This window comes from Taeniopygia guttata, chromosome 6, assembly GCF_048771995.1.
Source record: "Taeniopygia guttata chromosome 6, bTaeGut7.mat, whole genome shotgun sequence".
Classification (NCBI taxonomy): domain Eukaryota; kingdom Metazoa; phylum Chordata; class Aves; order Passeriformes; family Estrildidae; genus Taeniopygia; species Taeniopygia guttata.
This window is the reverse complement of record NC_133031.1, coordinates 34,358,445-34,382,404: the sequence shown is the minus strand read 5'-3', so window position 1 is coordinate 34,382,404 and position 23,960 is coordinate 34,358,445. Positions and strand designations below refer to the sequence as shown.

The following is a 23,960-nucleotide window of genomic DNA, read 5'->3' as shown; positions in this document are numbered from 1 at the left end:
AGGCAAAAGATGATTCCCAGAAAAGCTGCTGGCTGTTGCACTTGATGGAGAGGTGTAATTGGAGAGTTGGGATGGCAGCTTGTCAAAACACAGGATTGCTCTGTGGTGGGACTGGGGTTTTTTTCCACTTTGGTTTAGAGCTTTGTCACCTCTGCTTTTAGCCATGCAGGATATTAAGGCTTTCACATTCCCTGTGGAAGGTCAGTCTGTAGCTTTTTAGGATTTTCTGGCACATATCCCATGGAGAGAGAACATATCCCATGGAGGGAGCACACAGGAACCATGGAGAGAGTGGAGGGAGAAAGGAGATTTCTCCAAGGCTGCTGCGCTGGTGCACATCAAGAGAATGCACCTGAGATTGTTTGGAGTGACTTCTCCCACCTAACTTGGGTTTTCTCCATCCTCTGGTCCTAAGAACTCTTCCAATGAAGTTGAAATTGATAATTCCACATGCTCCAGGCTTTCTTCCCTCTGAAGAAAACATCTTGCCCTCACTAACGCTGCCCTCACACACAACCTCCTTCCAGGGGAACTCAGAAACAGCTCTGGAGAACCAAGACTGGATTTTATCTGGGGAAGAGCTTAGAAGGTTTTAGGCTGCCCAGCTGGCACGCAAGGTGGAAGAAAGACAGAAGAGGCCACAGCTGCTCAGAGGTGGAGAGAGGCAGGTGGAGACCTTGATCCAGAGAGGAACTGTGTAACCACCCAGGGACGCCAGGTATGTCGGAATCCGTGGTATTGATGATTCTGAGATTGTAGAAAATCTCTGTCTGTCAGTCCCACTGCCAAAGCAGAAGCCATAATTGGTCTGTGCTGGTTTCAAGGTTGTTTATTCTGTTTATCTCTAACATGTTCTGCTGCCCTGCCGCAGCTCTGTCCTGCAGGGCAGCGTGCGGGGCTCTGCCCTCAGTGGGATGGTACAAACATTAAATACCACAAACTACCTGTGCTGGATTTACAATAACGTGCCAATATCTGTCACCTACGTTGGACAGTGTGTCCCCAGCCTGAACCAACAGAAAAATGCCAACACCACAGTGAAACATGGAGGGCATGAAGAAGGAGAAAAAGGACAAGGCACACCCAATTTCCTCCATCTTGTCCCCTTTGGACCCCTCATCTAGAATCCTAAAATTTTACTTTTGCACCTGTGCCACACTTAATTATTACTGATATCAAACTCTCAGAGCTGGTAATTGATCCTGTAAGATTGAAAACTCTTTTCCATGGACAGAGATCACAGCCAGTGTCTCTGGGGGCTCTGTCCAGGGGGGTTCCTGACCCCTGCCAGGGTCCCAGACCTGCCAGGGCAGCCAGAGGGAAGCCCTGGACTCCCATAAAACTGCATGAACAAAAGAGGCACAATTCAGGGATTTCACAGGAGAGGTGCAGAGTTTGCCCCGGGGTCACAGCAGAGCAGGGAGGACAGACCCTGCTGGCAGGAGGGGTGGCATCCTGGCTGTCCCCATGCCAGGATGGACAGAGAGTGGCTGCCACACCAGGCACCTCTGCCCGCCACCAACGGGAAGGTGAAGGGAGATCTCCCTGCCCTAATTAATTTGGAGTGGCCTGCAGATAAATCAAGGCTGAAAATGCATCCCTTGGAGCTTGGAGTTCACATTCCAAGCACGTATTTATCCAGAGCCTTCAGACTGCCTCCAGCAGCACCAGCTCATGGCAAGGGCAGATTCTCCTGGCTCCCACAGGTGGCACACCTGGAAGCAGAGGGTTTGGGACCTGCTGCAAGTTCTATTCCCTTCTTATTCATAAGGAAATCACTTCTCAAGCCTCTAGAAGAGGCTGCTGGTGAAGGGGGAGTCCAGGCAGCTGCTGCTTCTCTGGGGATCCCTGCATTCCAGGGAAAATGCTGCTCCAACACCCTCAGATTCATGGATGGTTTCAGCTCTCCCTGGGCTGTAAAGGACAGAGATGTGGAGCCACAATCCAGGAGGAGAAAGGAGGGTGGGGGTTTTTCATTTGTGTATTTTGTTTGAGAATTGGGGATGGTTTTGCTTTTGACCTGTTCAGAACAGTTTCATGCTGTGCTGGGGGAGCAGAGGTGGGAACCAGAAAAACAACTGTGCTCAAAGGTGTCCAGTATCAGACCTGGAGACCTTCACACAGCATAAACACAGGTAATTCTGAATAATTTGCTTCCTCAAATTTTCCTTCAAAACTGACAAACTGTCCTCATTTAATTTTGCATTTAATTGCAACTGCAGCACTGGATTCATGTTAGTGATCGTAGATGAAAAAGGTTTCTGGTACACAAATTGGGTAGCACATCCTGCCACCCTATTTACACCCAGAAACAGGCAAAGATTCGAGATCTTATTAAACACATTTGAAGTGAAGTTTGAAGTGGTGAATCCGTGACAGGGATTTGTGAAGATGGGAGCCCCGAGTGGAAAAAGTATCTGGGTAAATAAAGCAATTAGGGAAAAAGTGTCAGCACACGAAGCAGGGGAGGGACAGAATGAGAGAGGCAAAGCAAAATGCAGCTTGGCTGGGCTGGGAGCACACAGCAGGTGTTTGGACAACACACAGGCATTAGTGGATGATTTTATGGCAAGCCTACAGTGGAATGAGGGAATGCTGCAGATGGAGGTGAACTGATGGACAGAGATAGGTGCCTTTAAAAATTAACATGCGCAGGAAGAGGGGATGGGAGGCAGAGCTGCCATAAAACTGCAGAGATGGATGAGGAGGCACCACCAAGAGAAGGAGGGGGAGCGGATCAGCGATTATCACTCCCAGATAACTTTAATAGTCCGAGTCCTTGAGATGCTGTTATCAGGAGAAGGAGCTTGAGATGCAGCCCGAGATAAAGGGAACAGGAGCAAGAGCATCCACCCCAAGGCTCAGGCTGGAGCTGCAGCTCCTGGGTGTCACCCCCAGCACCCGATTTTCCTTGTGTTCTCTGACTAAACTTGCTGGGTTTGCAGTTTCCCTCTGAAAAACGGGATTTGAGCAGGTGACCTGGAAGTGGTTCGAGGACAGAAATGTCCAGGGTTTGTTCTATGCTTATTTCACCTGTTTAAGAATTAAAATCCGAACTCTTTGCAAAGGTCTCTCCAAGACCCTTTTCCTTGCTTTACACAGTTGTTTTATGTATCTGTACATTTATATATACATTTTTATATACATATATATACATTTATATATACGCCTTTATATATACACATTTATATATAGATTTACATATACATCTATTTTATGATGGAAATATAATTGTATAAATATAAATTATATATGATAGCATAATTTATAATATAAATATAATGCATTCGTACAATATATTTAATTATATTAATATCAATTTCTTATATTTATATATATATATATATATTGTTTATGATATAAATAATATACTACTATAAACTGTGCTCTGGAACCTCTGCCCTACCATTTAATCCTCTGATAGATTTATTGCCTATTTATTGTTTAATGTGTTGCCTGTGGTGCATGTATTGCTTATTTCCCCTTTCTTTTCTCATGGATATGATGACCCCAGCTATTTTCTCACCTGTTACAGCATTCATTTCTCCTCTCCAGCCTGATGCATCAGAAATCAGAAGCGTGGTTGGGAAGCAATCAGAGCAAAAGCACCCTGAGAGTGAAGGCATGGCGCTGCCTGATAAGTGTGTTCTCCTCCTGTTGCGGATATTTGGTGTCCTGCAGGCTGCTCCCGTTAGGAGCAGACAGTGCTGATAGAGTTTGTGGCAGCCTCTGATGAGCTCTCTTTGTTTCCAGGGAATGTTCCCACTCCCATTTCCCTGGGCAGAGCAGGGCTGGGGCTGTAGGGGCTCCCTCACTCAGTGCTCAGATCAGGAATGTTTTCCTATCTCTATCTTCTCTGTGGCCCTGGGTGATGCCTCTTTGCTGCCTTTTCTTGCTGGTTCTCCCTTTTTGCCTTTCTTTCCCTCCCAAAGAGGCCAGAACTCTTTCCTCCTGCTAAATGGATTACTGCTCATGGATTACTGACACAGCTTCTTGTGGTTTTGTTCTAGAAGAGAATGTGGTTTTCTCAGCTAATGGCAGAACCAGATGTAATCCAGCTGTCAGGAATAACCTCTCTGGTTTGGTACCTGATCATTGCACCTTGTTACAGGTGAGCTCCTAATGAGAGCAGAAGGGTTTTAGTGCTTATTTCTTGAATTTCATACAACCCCAGACTGGTTTGGGTTGGAAGAGACCTTCAAGCCCATCCAGCCCCAACCCTTGCCATGGGCTGGGACATCTTCCACTGTCCCAAGTATTCAGCTGGAACAACAGCTCTGTATCTCCCTTATTCCCAGGTTCTACCTGAAATGGCTTGATTATTTTGTATTTTTTCTGCTCTTTCTTTGTGTGAGAGTTTGACAGTTGTATTAAGGAAAAAACAGCTCGAGGGTTTAGGTGTTGCAGCCAGATCTGAATGCGATGAAGTCGAGGATCAGATGATCCTCACCTCGTTGTGATGTGTGCCAGGCTCCTGCCATGGTTTCTGCTGGGAAAAAAATTAAAATAAAGACAAAAAAAAGGGAAATGAAATAGTTGAAAATAAGCTGCACCAAGCAGCTAGGAAGTTAAAATGCTCATTTTAAAGAGTGGCTCGTGTTTAGTGTATAACAAAGAGGAAGAACTCCTTTAATTAATATTAGCAACTGAGAGCAGATTAGACAAAAAATACCCTATTACCACTTCCTCTAATCCACCTCTAATTGTGTACCAAGCTATCAAGGAGCACTTAAACCCCAAAAAGCCTCAGTAAGAAGCAGAAGGCAATTGTCTGCTTCAGCATCTCCGACAGTTGGACGTGGAAGTCATCCAGCTCCAATTGTCTTTTATTTCATCCTTCCAGTGCCTTCACAGCCTGCAGCAGTTTGGGGAATTAAATGGGGTCTGTGGGGTGCAGCCAAACACCCAAAACCCAGGAGCTGACACTGAGGAAGAAATTTATTCCATGGGGAGAGGACTGAGTTGGTCCTTCTCTGGATTTGTGCAGAAACAGAACATCTTCTAAGGGTATTCAAACACTTTGCCTGAAAAAATGTGGATCTGATTACTGCTCGTTTGCATTCCTTTTTCCTTAAGTTTGGAGAAGGCAAAGCTCTCCAGTGAATTAATTAATTTCACTCCATTTTGACAGAGTGCTTAAATCAGCTCAGAAGTGCCACAGCTGAGTAAACCCAGCTCGGAGGCAGTGATTGCTTCTTTTGGAAGGCCCTGCTCAGCAGCAGCAGCTGGAGCAGAGCAGCCAGGAGAAGCACTTCATTAAAGAGCTGTGACAACACTGCTACAGCCTGGGCTGCTCCTACCAGAAACTGAGGCTTTCAAGAGTGAATTTTTAGGAATTTTTATTATTATAAATATATAATATTTATAGATTATTATATATTTATAAGAATTTATAATTGTTATAATTATAATATTATGTTTATTTTATTTATTCATTATATATTTTATAATATATATTATTATAATATGTATTTATTATATAAACACATATTTTGTGTTTGTGCTTTCAAGATCCAAGGGAAGATGTTCCACTGTGTCCCAGATCTGGTCCCTCTTTAGTTCCCCAGCCTCCTGTGCACCCACAGCAGGTTTGCATCCCACAGACAGAAGTTTGCTGCTGTCTTTTCACAAGGATGGAAGTTATTTTGTTGGCATGGAATTAAATTGAGATGTTTAACTAGCCCGAAATGTTCAGAACTTGTGTGATTGAGATCTCTCTCTCACACTTTGTATATTGATAGAGCTATATATTGTAATCATATATGTTATAATTATATACATGTATTATATATATCTTGTACTTAGCCCTTCCAGGTAGATTTCCCTCTTGAAAGGTCCATCAGCCTTTCCTGTGACAACCTGGCATGAACTTTGTCCCAGAGAAAATGTACATTGAAAACTTTCATTACAAATGTACATATCTGTGAGGTGACCCAATGGGCTTCTAGAACAAAAGTGCTTTCCCATATTGATCCAAGTGGACACAGTCTGTGGACCAGCTCCTGTGAAATATGGATTCCTTCCTTGCCTGCCATTTAATTTTTCTTTTTTAAGTGCAGCAGGATTTTAAGATGGAATCACAGATCCTCCTGCCTTTAATTCCTGCACCAGGTATTTTCATGTGAGATATGAAAATGTCTCACATGAAAATTTGTGACACAAAAATTCAAATGCAGTCCCCTACAGCTTAGAGATGGAAATTTTGTCATCCTTATCACTGCTGTGTTTTCCCAAATTCCAGCTCATAACCACAGCCATCAACCTCATCAACCTGCTTAAGTTTTGATCTTCTAGAGACCTGCTCTCATTGTGACCTCTTCAGAAACAGCACTCTCCCCTCTGCAGCCAGATAAACTTCTGGCATCTCCCAGCTCCCTCTTCCCTCTTGAATTATTTACTGAGGTCACGAATTTCTTAGAAAATCAGGCAACAAGACATGGAGAAGTGAAGAGAGCCCTTTTAGGTTTGTGTTTGGGAATTAATTTACTGCCTTGGATTGGGAAATGGCCAAAGGGAAATGTGAAACCCCATACACGACACAATGAAATTGCTTCTTGTTGCTCCTTTTTCCAGGTCAGGCAGGTTATTGTGCCTGGAAATTTCTTTTGTACGAGATCCAGTTGCTACAGAGGATGAAGTAATCAAAACCTGGGGAGCCTCAGCAATTTCCATGGAAAAGCAGAGATGGTGAGGGGTGGGTGCCTCACACCAGCTCCACTCAGGACAAGGTTGCACCCAGGATGGCTTTGAAGAGGTTTTGTCTAAAACAGACCCAAAGAAAGAGTTTAGCAGCAGGAAATAATGTTCAGAGAGTGCAGGGTGCAGTCCTGGGCCTGCTCAGAGGCTTTGTGGCAGCATGTATGTTTTCATAATCTTATTTGGAAAAAAGAATAATCATTTCTGGGTTAAAGCTGTAATGGGTGAACTGAACAGCACAGGTAATTTTAAGGTTGTGATCCAATGCTATTCCATTACCTAGGCAATTCCAAAGTTCTAGTGGGCAAATAGCACATTTTAGTTCTTCTTCTTGTATAAAATCAGATAGATTTGTGTTAGAGTTCAGTGCAGCCTCTCATGCTGTGAAACTGAGCATTTCTGAGCAAAGCAGCTGGATCTGTGGATTTGCCAGGATGGAGGGCAGAGGAGCTGTGGGATGGACAGCCTGGGAGCTTCTGCCATCCCTATCCTTGGGATTTCAAGGGATTTCCTGGGGGAAAATCCTGAGCAATGTGTAGGGTTGAATCTGAACCCTCTCAAGTCCTTCCCACTGGGGAATCTTGGGATCCTGAACAGTTTTATAGATACTATAAAGGCTTGCTATTAATTCATGTGCACCATTCATTCAACAATTCATGGGGGTTTTCTTCTGACCTCTGTGAGCTGTGAACGAGCCCGTGAAAACGTGAAAGGGAAAAAAATCAGATTTCTCCTGTCTGAAATGATCTATTTCTTTCGCTGTGGCTGCCAAAGTGAGAGGCACAGTCCCATCTGTCCTGCAGCACTGGCCAGCCTTCCCAGCTCATCAGGGCAGGCACTGAGCAGAGACTGCAGTGGAGCAGTGCCAGAGAATTTATGGCTGAAGTAAAAGCTGGGAAAACGTGGGTGACTCTCACAAAAGCTGAGGGAAGCACAAGGTCACTGTGAGGATCACAAGAGCTGTCCCAGGACTTCTGCACCATTGCTGAGGTGTTTGGTGCTTTATTCTCTGCAGGAGAGGCAGCAGAGGTGACCTCGGAGTGAGGGCTCCAAAGAGGAAAATCAGGTCTCCTTTTAGACCTTTTAGAGAGGGGAATTGTTTCAGTCCATTAAGCCTGGCATGGAATGCAATTCCAGGCAGGGAGGGGTGAGCTGGCAGCAGGCAGGGCTGGGCAGGATGGGAGCAGGGCTGGTGTGGGAATCCAGGGCATCCCTCTGGCTGCCCTGGCAGGTCTGGGACCCTGGCAGGGGTCAGGAACCCCCCTGGACAGAGCCCCCAGAGACACTGGCTGTGATCTCTGTCCATGGAAAAGAGTTTTCAATCTTACAGGATGAATTACAAGCCCTGAGTGGTTGATATAAGTAATAATTAAGTGTGGCAAGGGTGCAAAAGTCAAATTTTAGAATTCTAGATTATGGGTCCAAAGGGGACAAGATGGAGGAAATTGGGTGTGCCTTGTCCTTTTTCTCCTTCTTCATGCCCTCCATGTTTCACTGTGGTGTTGGCATTTTTCTGTTGGTTCAGGCTGGGGACACACTGTCCAACGTAGGTGACAGATATTGGCACGTTATTGTAAATCCAGCACAGGTAGTTTGTGGTATTTAATGTTTGTACCATCCCACTGAGGGCAGAGCCCCACACGCTGCCCTGCAGGACAGAGCTGCGGCAGGGCAGCAGAACATGTTATAAATAAACAAAAATAAACAACCTTAAAAACAACACAGACAAATTATAGCTTCTTCTTTAGCAACAGGGCAGAAAGACAAAAACTTTCTACGATCTCAGAATCATCAATAGCACAAATTCCCACAGGCTGGGATCGGCCTCTCTGGGATGGTTTGTGTTGGGAGGAACAGGGAAGAGCTGGGCTGCAAGCAGGGAAGGGATTCTGCTGGAGCAATGAGCCAGAAAAATGACCTGTGAGGAAGGATGGCTGTCAGTGAGGAGGTTTGGGATTTGTCAGGGTCAGAGAGAGATTTCTAACAGCCCAAGACCGAGGTTAATCAAGATCAAACTGAGCACTTTGCAGTGTGCAGTTAAAAAGCAAAACTTGTCTAAGAAAGACCTTAGAAATGTGCATGAAAAAGCACAGAAATTGCTGTAACTTTAACAGAACTTAAATAACATAAAAGATGGTAGGACCTGTCTCTCCTCTGGAGGTTGGAATGAGATGGTCTTTAATGTCCTTTCTAGCCCAAACCATTCTGTGATAAATCCAGGTAACACAGGTCCTGGGAAGCAAAGGCACTGATAAATGATTGCATCTACCTAAGAGATCATAACTTCATCTCCCTCTCTTTATTCCCATTAAAATATTTGGAATAAACTTTTGGTGAGACAATACTGATGATACAATCCCAGTACTACTAATCAGCACAGCCTGGCACAGAATCCATTTCTGTTTTACTCCTTGAACTCAATTAATACCAAATAGTTTATTAGAAATTAAGTAGCAAATGTTTAAGTATTAAAAATGTTTGGGAGATAAATATTTGAGGAAAAAGAGGCCATTAGAGGCACTTTCTCTTGGCACACTGCTTTATTAATCTCTTTATTGGGAGAAACAAAAATGAAGGAAGAAAGCAAAAGCAAATTGCTTCAAATTGACCACAAAGTGAATCTTTAAGAGGAGGATGGACCTGAGGTACAGAGGAGCCAATTGCTGCTGTCCAGGCTGGGCAATACAGACAGATCTTCATAAAAATCCCTGCTGCACTAACAAACCTACAGTGAAGAATTCAGGTGTTGTAGCAGACCTTTGGGAAAGAAACCCTTACCTGCAGTAAAATACTTCACCAGGGCTTGGAGTTTTAAAATTCATACAAACAGTGTCTGAAGTTAGCAATGGCTATTTATAATCTTAAAATAATGTTTTTCACAGGACTTCTAAATGAAGTTTAGAGAAGCAGCTCGATGATGAATAACAATAAGAAGAAACTATTGTGGGAAAAAGAATTCTAGAACAGTTCCTCTCACTGTGTGAATGTTTTTCAGGGAGACACTCACCACCCACATTTTCCTGGTGATTTTGCAAAAATTGCAATGTCATTCCCTTCTTTTCGCCACAAATCCAATTTTTGCATTGCTTATTGATAGTTAAAGAAATTAAAGAAGTTTCATTGAAGTTAAAAGAAGTTTTTTGAAAGTTAAAGACATTTTATCAGCCTGCTCTGGTGGGAGGTGGCCCTGCCCATGGTCTTTCAGGTCATTTCCAACACAAGCCATCCTGTGACCCTGGAGCTGCACAAGGGTTTGGAATTTAGGATCCTCAGTTGGGTCCACTGGTGGAAAACCATCTCTGGAAAACCCCTGCCTGTGATAAAATGAGCTTTTTTAGATACCCAGTGTGGATTGCAGCCAAAAGGGCTCTGATATATGTTGAAAACAATGCTGGAGCTCTGCATTTCTCCCTGATTTTGGTGTAGCTGAATGCGCTCAGTATTTTTAATGCTGTATTCTACTATAGATGGGCAAAATGTTAATTACAGTATATGCAATACAGAGGTAAAACATCTGAAATGTGAGACAGAAAACTGTCCCCACAGTCAGACTTCTCCCTGACTTTCTAACTTCAATTATTCCCTCATCTTTGCACTGTTCTCCCTTGATGCACAGATTACATGATGGGACAGAAAAGAAGTTCTGGTTTAGTCGAGGGAAGAATCCCACAAATGCTTTTATTGCATGTCTTTACAAGAAAAGCAACTTTTATTCCAAGGTGTCTTCATACCCACCCTCAACATAGCTTTTTTTAATACAAAACCAGGGTATTTATTAACATAATATTTTCTTTTCCTTGATCCAGTGCTGATATAAAAAACCCTTGTGCTCTTAGCTTTAAATCATGCTTTAATTAGGTTGTTCTAAAATCACCTGTGACTTTATTAATCTTGCACAAATAATAGTTGCTTCCTGTATACGTGGTGGCTGGAGAATCAGGGTTTATATTTGTTCTAAACTGCTTGTTTTGTTAAATGAAGTGCTTGAGCTAATTAAATATGTTTTTGGGGATGTCTCAGCTTTAGCCTAATAAAGGAGAGGCACAAGAAGGTGCACACAGACACTTCTTATTGCCCATAAATCTGTTCTTATTGCAACTGTAAACTCTGGAATGGAGTTTTATGGGTCCCATTCCATTGAAAACTGTAGAGGCTGTTAGTGATGCTGGATATTTGAATAAAAGCAGTTTTGGATTTTGGGTTTGATTGCTGTTACTTGTGAATTATGCCAAAACTGCTGTAGTCATTATCTTAAAAACTATTTAATTAAATGTAAGTATCCAGCTGTGTGTATTTTCAAAGAGCCAAAGTGCTCTAAGATCTTCAGCAGAAGAGCAATATATGTATTTATGTATCACAGTTTGCAAAACTCTTTCCTCCTCAGTTTTCTTCGAATTTCCTTACTTGGGGATATTTCATTTGCAGCCTTAATGATTGGTTTGGTCTCTGTTTCTCATGTGCAATTTGAATTTTTGGAGCTAATAAGCAGAAATGAAGGCCAGAGCTCAGCTAGCACGATCAATGTGCAGCAGGCCTTGGGCAGAGAGAGGGGTGGGAGCTCCAATCCTGCTCTGCCTTCAGAGGAGGGAGTCCAAAATGCCCTGACTCTCCTGTCCACCAAACCTGAGCCTTTAAGTTCTTGATATTTCTTTTTTAGTCTCTCCCAGCCCTAATTGCATTTGTCCCTCTCTGAGGGATCATTGTTCTCCTGCCCCTTTCACTGCAGTCCCCAGCTTTGTGCCAGATCCCCGTCCAAGTCACTCTCACTCTCTGTTGGTTTTGCCTTTTTCACAATTACCCCCTATTCTTCCTGTTTAATTATCTGCCTTTCCCTGCTCACCTTTTAATTCATGTCTTGGCTCCCTCATTTGTCAGTGTCCTTAATCTTATTATCCTCTGGGATGAGCTTATCTCTTCTCTCACCTCCCTTTCCCCACCTAATTTTTCAGGAACTCTGTCCCTTTCTTGCCCTCGTTTTTTTTTTTTTCCCTCCATTCCAGTGGCAGTGGCATCCAGCCCCTTCACTCAGCCAGTCCCAGTTCCCCTCCTGCACCCACACAGGAATCTGCAAATCCTCAGCCTGTTCCAAACCCCACCAGAGTTCAGCTCAGGCTGCTGCCCAGACTTCAGCCGTGCCTCAGAGTTAATGATGTGAATTAAGGAGTCAGCATTAACTTGGAATTTTCTGGCTTTTGACTTTTCTTCTCACAGCTCGATGTTTTTGTAATGAAAAAAAAAAAAAAAAACCAAACCGAAAAAAACCAAAAAAACCAACCCAACCCAGATGGGGAATAATGTGCCAGCAGGACGTGTTTTGGCAGTTCTGCCACAGCTCGCTGGGGTTGTTCTGGAGTGTTGCCCCTCTTGGTGCCATGTGCCAGAAGAGCCACATTTGGTGTCTCAAAATCCCAGGATTATTTTGGAAAAGACCTCCAAGATCATAAAGTCCAACCTGTGCCCGATCCCCAACTTGTCCCCAGCCCAGAGCACTGAGTGCCACATCCATGAATTCCTTGGACACCTCCAGGGATGGGGATCCCACCACTTCCCTGAACAGCCTATTCCCATGCTTCCAGTCCTCTGAAGGAAGAAAATGGTCCTGGTGCCCACCCTGAGCCTGCCCTGCACAGCCTGAGGCCGTTCCCTCTGCTCCTGTCCCTGTTCCTGGAGCAGAGCCCGACCCCCCGGCTGTCCCCTCCTGCAGGAGCTGTGAAGAGCCACAAGGTCCCCCTGATCCCCCTTTGCTCCAGGCTGAGCCCCCTCAGCTCCCTCAGGAGTTCTCCAGCTCCTTCCCATCTCCCTCAGGAGTTCCCCAACCCCTTCCCAAATCCCTCAGGAGTTCCCCAGCCCCTTCCCAGCTCCTTCAGGAGTTCTCCAGCCCCTTCCGAGCCCCCTCAGGAGTTCCCAGCCCCTTCCCAGCCCCATAAGGAGTTCCCCAGCCCCTTCCCATCTCCCTCAGGAGTTCCCAACCCCTTCCCATCTCCCTCAGGAGATCCCCAGCCCCTTCTCAGCACCCTCAGGAGTTCTCCAGCCCCTTCCCAGCTCCCTCAGCCCCTTCCCAGCTCCATTCCCTTCCCTGGACCAGTTCCAGCCCCTCAATTTCCTTTCCTGAGTGAGGGATTCCTAAGTGGGGACAGGATTCAAGGTGCTGCTCACCAGTGCTGAGCACAGAGGGAAAATGCCGAGAGTCTCATCCCACAGTCAGCTCAGCCACCTCGGGCAGGTGCCACCTTGGGGAGGTGGCACTTCTAGACAGGAGTCCCAGCAGGGAACACATTCCCCGCAATGTAAAAAAAGGGAAATAAGTGAGGTGACAAGCTGGGAAACAGCCAACAGGGAAGGGTCAGCCCCCAGGCAGAGCAGGGAATTGATTCACTCCCCTCCCAGATGCATCTCACTGATTTCCTGCAGCACCCTGACAGAAAGCAGATACTACAGTGATAGCTAATTTAAAGGTATCAATAGAGAGTCACACTCCAACCTCCTGAATCCCAAACCTCTTCTGTGGTCACACCATCACACCACACTCCCCCAGCCACAGGATATGCTGAGGCTGTGTGAGATTACACAAATCTGCTCTGAACTGTGACAGGCTGGGGCCCTGTAAGCCATTTCCACGGTGTGGCACAGCTCTGTACATCCCAGGGATGATTTCAGGCAGCGACATCCATGGATGCAGCTTTGCACAGTTCCATTTTCTCACGAGCAGTGCAGATTCACTGCTGTATCCTGAAGCTGCCCCATATCCACATCCCACCTCAGCTGCCTGGAGGAGACAAATGGAATCAAAAATGTTTGATTTGAGCAGAATTCCATCACCTGGATTTTTAAAATGGAATGGAGTTTGGCCCTGGGATGTGCTTAGGGATGTGGTTTAGTGGTGGACGTGGCAGTGCTGGGTTAATGGTTGGACTCGATGGTTTTGGAGTATTTTCCAACATTAATGATTCTGTGATCTCAGAAAATAAATGATAACGTAATCAGGGGTTAAAGAGTTATTGTATCCCCCTGAGATGCAGACAGAGAGATAGAATTCCTGTTGTGACCAGCACACCTCTAATCTAAAACTGTTTCAGAAGTTCCATTTGTGTGGATTTTTGCTCTGATTTGCAGGGAAGCTCCAGCCTGGGTTAATAATACAGTGGCAGCACTTCACAATGCTCTCCACCATCCAGAAGTAGCTATTAAACTGTCAACAGCACTAAAAGATGATATTTTGATGGCAATGGATAGGAACCCCATCTCCCTGCCTGTGCTACTCAACATTTCTGCAGCCTTCAAGCGCAGTCAAGCATAATTTGTCACCTCCTTGCATATGTGACACTGTCTGAACAGGGACTCTGAGCTACAACTCTGTCAATCAATTTTTTTTTCCCAGGCAAAACTCATGCAGCAGCACCAGACAGCAATTCCCCTTCCCTTCCCCGTGCCCCTTGCACTGTTTGCTGCTCACCATCCACCTGGGGACCTCAGGAGGGGTGGCAGGAGGTGCCACCCCGGGGCTGGAGCTGATTTGGACCTGCATAATCCCCTGCCCAGCTGCAGCCAGAGATATCATTTAGTGCTCACAAGCAGAGGTGGATCTGGGCTCAGTGCATCCTGCTGGGAAACGCTTCCAAAGGCTGACTTGGCCAATATCTGCCTGGCTGTCTTCTTCCTCGCAGCCTAACCTTTCCTTTCATGCTGCACACATCCTAAAGGGCACTGCCAGCGTTCAGTTCAGGTGAAAACACTTTATTTTTTTGGCTGTTGTCACAAGTCCGCCATAGGAGGGGGTGACCTCAGCAGTGATCTCTGTAATCACCACCTCCAAAGTGCACCTGCAATCTGGAAGAGATTGGTTTGTGCCAAAATCCAGCAGATAATCACAAACCCTTCTGTCCCTGCTGCAGTTTTAAGCTGGTGATCAAAGTCATTCAATCCCACCTACATCAAACACTGAATAAAGTTGTGTTTTTCTCAGTCTAAACCTGTCTAGAGCCAGAATATTAGAGGCAGAAATAAGCTTCATTTATAAATCTCAAGCAAAATCAAATTATTTCATGTCCTTGTGCCCCAAGTTGTTTTTCTTTCTTATCCTAACTAGAATAATGAGAAAAAGGTGGGAGGAAATGTGCATCCACCTGGGCTGCTCTAGAAAGGCTCAGCAGCAAATGTTTTGAAGTCGGCCATGAAACATTCATCAGCCTCATTTGCATTACAATGTCATGGTTCTCTGGGTGAAATCCTGAAATTATTGCAAATCTGTTTTTTAATTTATTGAAAGATTGCTGAAATCACCACATGCAGCTGATAGGAAGGTAGTGGAGACTCAGTGAACAACATGAGCACAATGTAATTCTAAAAGGATTTAAAGGAATCTGCCCTTACGTTCCCTGCATTTTAAGTTCTGTAAATTTTGTTGTTTGTTTGGCCAAAAGCATATTTTCTAGAAAGGTATCTAAGCAATGCAGAGGTCACTGGTGTACTCAGAACATTTTTGTAGTAGGTAATCACCGTCTCCAAAGAAATATCTACCTCAGAAGTACTTTGAGGTATTTTCTCCTTGAAAAACCCTTGGTGCACTGTAATCAAATTAACTCTCAGTATTCTTTTGGAAAGCAAATCAGGCTGAATACATGTTTTTAATTTTCCTTATTGAGTTCAAATAATTTCTGAGTAGTTTTTTTTCTATAGCTCTATTTAGAATGTGGATACCATAATTAATTCAATATTCCAGTGCTGCTCTTAGCAGTATTAGAGAAAATGATGTAAATCTTTGTTTACCCCATTCAGGCATTACATAACTACACGTGTAGATTATTAAAAATCCTTCATTGTGTTCCATCATTAGTCTTGTGATCAATTATCAGATGGATGATCATTAAATTGTTATCATATTCAGTTATTAATGACTTCTAAATGGCAAACATCGAGGAGAAGAATGATGCTACCACTGATCCTTTTAAAAATTTGCAATAAAAATTAAAACATCCCCGTGAAAATACCACCTTCAAAACATCATTTCAAAAACAAAAGTGCAATGGATTTTGGAGTGAATTAGGGATTTGCTGTGCTTTTTCTCCGCCTTTCATGCTTAGAACAGGAACAGCAACATTTTGGCAAACAGGTGTTTGCTGTTTCAAAGTCTGGGAGATCATTACAGAAATACGTGCAGGCAACAGGTTGGGACATTTCCTCTTAACTTTGCTCCAGAACACGCAGAAGGAGGACGAAAACTTCAATATTTAGATTAAGAAAATGAGCTGTTCCCAACAGCCAAGGGCACAAGCGCGACACGAGCAGCACACCCAGGTTTTCCCATCCATGGGCAGGATTTTGCAATCCGATTTTTTCCGGGACACGGAGCAGCTGCTGGGGCGCTGGAGGGTGAATAATTGATGTGCTGGCAGCTCGGGGCTGTCGCTGTCGCTGTCACCCGGCGGGGCTGGCCGGGCACAGCATCCCGGGGATGCCCCGGGGAGCGGCTCCGCGGCTGCCGGAGCGCTCCCGGGACACGCAGCCCTTTGTCATCCCCATGCACTGCCCCGAGAGCCGCCGGGAAACGGGGATTTGGGGTGAGTTCGGGCAACTTCGGGGGGTTTTTCAACGTCCTGCCAGCTCCTTTCGCTCCTGTGCCAGTCTTTCTATATGTAATCTGCTTTCTTGTGGAGTTTGAGGTGAGTTAAATCCTGAAAAAGCAGGATGTGCCTTTCTTTTTAACTCTAGAAAATATGTAAATAGTACCTAAAGAATTGGCACTGAAGTTATGATGTCCCTGTCGCTGTCACCCGGCAGCGCATCCCGGGGAGGACACGCAGCCCTTTGCCACCCCCATGCACTGCCCCGAGAGCCGCCGGGAAACGGGGATTTGGGGTGAGTTCGGGCAATTTCGGGGGGTTTCTGAGTGTCCTTTCGCTCCTTTCGCTCCTGTGCCAGTCTGTATATAAGTAATCTGCGTTCTTGTGGAGTTTGAAGTGAGTTAAAGCCTGAAAAGGCAGGATGTGCCTTTCTTTTTAACTCTAGAAAATATGTAAATAGTACCTAAAGAGCTGGCACTGAAGTTATGATGTCGCTGTCACCCGGCAGCGCATCCCGGGGATGCTCCGGGGAGCGGCTCCGCGGCCGCCGGAGCCATAAATAATCTGAGTTCTTTTGGAGTTTGAAGTGAGTTAAAGCCTGAAAAGGCAGGATGTGCCTTTCTTTTTAACTCTAGGAAATATGTAAATAGTACCTACAGAGCTGGCACTGAAGTTACAATGAAGCTGTCTGAAATTATCTGGTGGTATTTATGTTTTCAACCCCCCCAGTAGTTTTAGCACGCTACTAAAACTAAAGATATTTATGTTCCCTTTACGATTTTCCCAAACTGAGATTCATGTAATTCAGTGTCAAATGTGAGAGCTTGAAAGAAGTTGTGTTTTCCTTAAAAAAAAAAAAGTTGGTTTCCTGTTTGAAGTTTAATTTATGGTGTTGTTTTTATTTAGATACATTTCCCACTGGGTTGAGAACATGACCTGAGACTTGCATTAAGTTCTTAATTAATAACTCTGCATTAAATGTTCTATTTTACCATAAAGTAATGGAAAAATAACTTAATTTTCCTAAGGATAGGAAGAAGATATATTTTAAATATAAAGCACACGGCAGGATGAACTAAAGCAACTCTCACCCCTTCTTTATAAGGTGAAAAACATCCAAGTATTTTTATTTATTAATCATTAACAGCAAACCTACCTATAATACTTGTTCCAAGTGTTTGAGTGCTGTTATTTTCCAGCAGTGATCCTGCCAGCAGTGCCTGGGAGCTCTCAGGTAACTCAGTCCTTGGCACAGTTAAAAATTGATACAAAAGCAATCAGCTCCCGAGAGCAGAGGCCATGGGTAGGAGCAGGGATGTGAGATGAATCATGAATAAGCCTTGATTGTGAATAACAAGTTCCCTCTCTTTTTATTTGTTTTTAATTGCATAGCCCACATTCTGCTGCTTCTGCTTTATTTCCTTTGTTTTGATCACAAAAGCATTTCTTCTTTGGCATCCAAAGCCCAGCCAAATTTTGAAGGGATACAAGTCCAGCACAATGATATCTGGTGCTAACAGTAATTAAATGTCCATGTTAAAAATAAAGAAAAAGCAACAAAAACCAAGAGGTGAAAGCAGGGATATGTAAACACCAGGAGATATGCAAAGAATGGATGTAATCCTGCACTCCTTAATCATGGGAGTAATCCTTATTCAGGAAAATAATCCTGCTGCTTTCAATAGGCATCAGTGGGTGCTGGAGCACCAGGCCCAGCTTTTCCAAGGAGATAACAATGTTTTACCTGTATTTTTTCCTGCAGTGTAATTTTAGCAACACAGCTCGTGGTGATGTGTTTGAATGCAGTACTGATAATATTAAATTAGGCTTTACCTGATGTCCGTTTTGCCTCTGCAAGTGTGAAAGAGAAAAATGGGATAATGGATGAGATATGGCAGGGAGAAGGTACAAACCCCACGTGTTTTATTGACTAACCCTCTTCCCTCTGTTTGCAAATCACTTTTTGGTCTATGGGATGGATCAAATTTGCTTTTTTTTTTTTTTTAGGATAGGATGCAACTTCAGCACAAAAAACCCTCCTGATATCCCTTAAAGTGTATTTGGCTCTCCCTAAAAGTGGTGTTGATAAATATTGTCCATCTGATTTAAATACAAGGGGATCATGATAATGTCTTGGGAATGTTTTTATTGCTGTGAAGCTCTGAGATCTTGCAGGAATGACACATTTTTATATAAATGTGGTGATTTTGTTGCCTTTTTCACCAGCCCAGCTCAGCATTTCTGAGCTTTGCCCTTGCAGCTGTTGTGGTGCTGCTCTGTAATCCAGGAGGGGGTTTAGGAGCACCTGAGTGCCCTTCCCCAGGCAGAGCATCTGTTAATGAGGAAAACTAATTACTTAAAAGCTTTCAGCAGGATGGGGTTGTGAAGTATAAATAGTCATGAACTGCTCCTGGTGCTCTGTGTTTGTGCTGCTGCCAGCACTGGTGGGGTGGATGGGAGTTACCCTTTACACTCACTGCTCTGTGGGGGGAAAATTACCTTCTGAGCACCCAAAAAGAGGGAAAAATAGAAAAAAATTACAAGTGAAAAATCACTGGATGATGATTCCAGATGGTATTAAAAACTTACTCTGAAGTGAGGTTGGCCTTAAGTCTCTATTGGCGTTTTGTTGTTGCATTGAGCCATCAAGAACAGGTTGATTTTCTTCCATCAGCTTTCTTACATGGTGGTTTCTATTTAAATATGAGGTTGAGTGGATTATCAGCATTTATTTGCTACAGAAGCAGTTTAAAGCTGAGGTTACATCGCTTTCATGGGCAGCAGAGAACTGGAAGCCATAAAATAACCCCAGTGCCAAGGGCTGGGGGGACAAAGTGGCAGCTGCAAGAGGCTGGAGTGGCCCTGGGCAGCATTTCCCTTCTCTTACTCCATGCAGAGTCCCAGAAGGAGCATCAGCTCTCTCCAGGAAAGTCCCTTTCTGTCCCTGAACCCTGCCCACGGAAAGTTCCTAATCTTTGGAGAACCCCACAAGCACTGGTTGCACGTTAATTTGAATTTTATGAATTTTGAAGGTACATTTTTTACATCTGTTCTTTTTTATTGAATTCTACCTATAAAAATCCAAACCACACATGCAGCAATTATTATTTGAGAATGTCCTTCTGGCACTGGGCACAGGTCAAGTGCCCATTTTAATTTTTATTACTTTTTGAGAATTTTAGAGGTGGCTGTTCAAGCAAATTTGTTGAGAAGTTTTTCAAACTTGGCCAAAACGTGCTCTGGAATGGTTAAGCCTGTTTTGTATCAAGAATTGTGTGTGCAGTGATGCAGAATGGCTGGGTTTGGGGGCTTTTTTGTATAAATAGTGTATGGAAAACATATTTTCTGTGATTATTGATGTGCCACTCCTATGTCTCTCATTGTCATGGTTGGTACTTGGTCAAAGGTTGGACTTGATGATCTGGAGGTCATTTCCTGCCTTCATGATGCTGTGATCCTGTGACTTTGAGGTCCTTTCCAACCTCAATTATTCCATGATCTTGTGATTTGAAGTGGAAAAGCTGAGCTGGTGTGAGTGTGCATTTTGTATTTAAGGTATAACTACATACAGATAAAACTGCAATGTGTACTTTTAAAATGAAGGTTTTCTGTGGGAGTCCAGAGCATCCCTCTGGCTGCCCTGGCAGGTCTGGGACCCTGGCAGGGGTCAGGAACCCCCCTGGACAGAGCCCCCAGAGACACTGGCTGTGATCTCTGTCCATGGAAAAGAGTTTTCAATCTCACAGGATGAATTACCAGCTCTGAGTGTTTGATATCAGTAATAATTAAGTGTGGCACGGGTGCAAAAGTAAAATTTTAGGATTCTAGATAAGGGGTCCAAAGGGAACCAGCCCAGCCCCAGTTTTCCCCCAGGGTATTTTCAAGGGTGTTCCTCTCTCCTGCAATCCTGCTCCTGTTTCCTGAGACACTTCTGCATCCCTGGGGAAGGAGTGCTGAGCAGAGACCAGCCCCACCCAAACCTGTCCCAGATTGCCATCAGCACTGTGCATTAATTACTGAGTTAATTGGGTGATGCTGTAACACCTCAGCCACACAGCTGGCAACCCACTGGGAAATATGCCCTGGCCACTATCTGTGAAAAGGGATTCTCCTTCCTCCCCTCCCTGCAAAGTACAGACAGCTCTAAATGTTGTGCCCCCACTTGTTGATGTTGTGTTACCATTAATAATTATTAGAGTCCTGCACAGGCTTGTATCACAAACAACTAAAAATGTCTTTTGTGCCCGTGGCAGGAGGTGGAACGAGGTATAGAAACTTTTGCTGGTGATTAAAGCTCATCAGTGAGGGATTTATGAGGGGCAGAACAGTGCAGAAAACATACAATAACAGTGACAAAATCAGCTATTGACAATTAGTTGTCTGTCTTTTGGAAGAAGAAGACTGGAGTCAAGAGAATATGGACACGTTTCCCTTGTGTAGGATAAATAAATGGCAAAAAAAGAAATGCTTTAGCAGCAGAAGGTCACTCTGGCCACAGTCCCCATGGGTGCTCTGGGACTGGGATTCAGATCTGTTTGGGTTTAATTGATTGCATTTAGTTTTCTGCTTCTATTGCTCTGGATTCCTGGTGCCACTTGGAGCTGCCAACATGGAAAATGGATTTGGGAGGCCGAGCACAGACAGCTGGGCAGGTTGAGGAGATACCTGGCAGGGCTTGGCTTGGAAATTCCCACGGGAAGCAGGGCAAGGCAGGAGGCAAAGGCCACACATGGAGAGCCTCTTCTGAAACCAACTGCTGCTCTTTGGAGCATTTAAAATTATTTTTAAATTCCTCTTTCTGGATAAGATCCGACTTTAACAGTCAAAGTTCCCATGCAAACCTTATAGAACTAGAGAACATTTTTTTGGTGTAGTTTTGGTTGACAGGCCACTTTTAAAAACAGATTACAATGAAAGCAAGGTTTAATCAGCATAAGGTGGCTGGGTCTCACTTTGCTCAATTTTATGTGGTTGAGGGACTAAAACTGAGCTGCCCATGAAATCCCTGACCTGCATTAGTTGTCAGCACTGCAAAAGCAGAGGAGCAGCCTGCAGGGAGGGTCTGTGCCAGCCTGCAGGTGACTGCACCAAACTCCTCTGTTTTTCAAACAGCAATGGAAGCAATGTGGTTTTATTCCCATTTTCCATGCCTGGAGCTGGTTGAGTTCCCACAAAGGGCATTGTCCCAGCGTGTGACTGCAGGGAGGGCACTGGGGAGTCCATGGACAATGAAATACTTGCTCCATGGAAAATGAAAGAGTTGATGTCAGTGTGCAGCCTGAGAGCTGCCTTTGCCTGCTGAGCCCAGAACTGAACCACCCAAACTCTCCTTTCCCTCTTTTATCCTCTCATACCTCAGCCTGAGTTTCTCAAGGCTGAATTTTCTAGCAGGCAGACGCTGCTTGCTTTGGGTTTTTTCATTTCTTTCCTTGCCTGCACATTGCCTTGAACAACAGCTCCTGACCTACTTCTGTCTTTTAATTGCTGCTGCAATATGAATTTTAATTCCAGCCAGAGTCCAGATGTATTGAGGATGCACAGCACATGCCAGGGCCAGGCCATTTATCTCCCAGGCCAGTCTTTCCCAGCCCTTTGAATCCAGGGACCCCTTAACCTTTCTGAAAAAATATCTGAAGCCATCAGCACGTATTTCACTGTTGTCTGCTGATGGGAAATGCAGATAATAACTGTTAATCTAAATGCTAATATGTATTTTCTCTGGCAGCTTAGTTCGTTTTACTGTTCTTTAACCTTTGGCTGAAAATATTAATGGAGATGGATGTGAGCCTTGTGCTTCCATCCCCCAGAGCCCAAATGAACCTGGGCAGTGGCAATTTATAGGTCAATTTATATTTTTATTATTATAGTTAATGCTTTATGCTTCTTTTCATGGCTATTTTTGGGGAATTATGGACACTAGAGGATGAGTGGGTCACTGAAAACTCAGTACTCTGGGTGTGGGGGAGATCACAGTTTGATGGATAAGAAATTCAGTTTAGCATTCTCCAAAAGGGTTCTGTGAACTTTGTTCCCCAAAAAAATGTCTTTTTTTACTTCTCTATATTTGAGAAGAAACACTGGCTACAGGTGCTGCTGTAATTCTCAAGAATTTCCTCTCTTGGGAACATTGTTTTACTTAGCTAAGATCTCCTTTCTTTTATTCCACAGAAATAGGAAGTGAGAACAAGTTATCAATGTGTCTTCTACTGAATTAAATTAACTCACAGAATTAAAACTGAACTCAAGAAAAGCTTTAATCATTCTGTGGTTGTAGCTTGTCAAGCACTTGGGAATCCTTTGGGAGGGGGAAAAAAGCATATTTAAGAACATAAGCTCAGGTTTTTCTGGGATACACTAGATTTTAATTAAATAGGAGTTTAATTACTAATAATTAATAAGTAGAATACAGAAAAGGAGAGCTGCTCATACTCTGGAGAGTCAGAAAATGAGGAGAAAATTTGGGATACGGCCTCACACAAACCCTGGGAATGTGGCTGGGAGGAGAAGTCCAGGGAAGGACAGCACATGGAGGAGGATCCTTCCCTCCACCATTCCAGTATCCTCTTTCCCATAAATATTTTCCAGTCTTTTGCTTGCTGGTCACTCTGCCAAGGGAGGATTTAACAGCACAGATGCATCAAATCATTATCCCAGTGATGTATTAAGGGTACAATGTGTATTGCAACCTGTTCTCACAGCAGCCAGAATGTTAGTGCCTGATATTATTACTGATATTTGATGTACAATCCAACTCTATTTAATTAGTTCACTAAAATGCATTTTCTGCCAGAGATTTAGTGAACAGGAAGGAAAATCACCTTCTTGGAGAAATGCCTCATAGCAGGATGACTGCAAAAAGCAGATAGTAGAGTCTGAGAGGCAGAAATTGAGCACATCGATCCTGCAGACCCCCCAAAATCTGTGGAACCTCGTAGCTGAGATTTTTAGAATACAAGCTGGCAATTTAGCTGTAAAATGAAACTCTTCAAAAGGAAACTCTGATGATATTACCTATAAACACTTTAGAACAGCAGATAAATCTGGAGTTTATGGGTAAGGTAGCAGAGAGATGATTCTGTGCTCAAGGAAGTATTTTTATGTTTGGGTAAATGACTTATTCCTCATCCAAAGAGCTGCAGCTTTGCCTTGAACACGAACCTGAGCTGTGGCCTGAGGAGTCATCCCTAACACAGCCACACTTGTGTTGTCTCCTTGGTACCCACATTCACAGTGACACCAGGAGATCATTAAAAAAGGTTTCATCTTCTTTTTGCATCCTCTGAGGAGGCAGGAGAGAAGGAATTTGGCCTGAGCTCTGAGTCGGGCTTTGGACTCCTCTGCGTGCTTGATGGCAATTTGTGCACTGCTGTGTTGCCCAGAGCCAAAGCCTCCCTGAGCAGACACAGACCTTCCTGAGGAGCACACAGACCTTCCTGAGGAGCACACAGACCTTCCTGAGGAGCACAGACCTTCCCTGAGGGGTCAGAAGAGCTTCCTCCTCCTTCTGTCCTGTGGGAAGCGTGGGCTGACTTGGTTGCTGTAGGTGGGAGGAGGATGCAGGAGCCAAACACCACCACAGGTCCTGTTCTCCTGCAGGTGGGAGGATAAAAGGGCTTGGAAATGGATCTCTGAGCCCTCTTCCACAAAAGCAGGGGGTCTTCTCCTGCTCAGGGCTCACTGGGGGGCTGTGAGGAGGGCCCCACT

At 44.2% G+C, this 23,960-nt stretch overlaps 1 protein-coding gene across 2 annotated transcripts in view; it reads left to right on the top strand.

Annotated features, from left to right (window-relative positions):
* Window positions 1-15,925: 15,925 nt before the first annotated feature.
* Window positions 15,926-23,960, top strand: part of C6H10orf90 (chromosome 6 C10orf90 homolog) — a 60,130-nt gene continuing 52,095 nt past the window's right edge. Inside the window, exon 1 of one of the 2 annotated variants that reach the window (XM_072931355.1) lies at window positions 15,926-16,253. In XM_072931355.1, the coding sequence (XP_072787456.1) occupies window positions 16,148-16,253 (106 nt within the window). In that variant the 5' untranslated portion in view covers window positions 15,926-16,147. Of the gene's footprint in view, window positions 16,254-16,376; window positions 16,552-23,960 lie in introns of those variants that run through there. The other variant, XM_030276606.4, reaches the window with a different exon arrangement.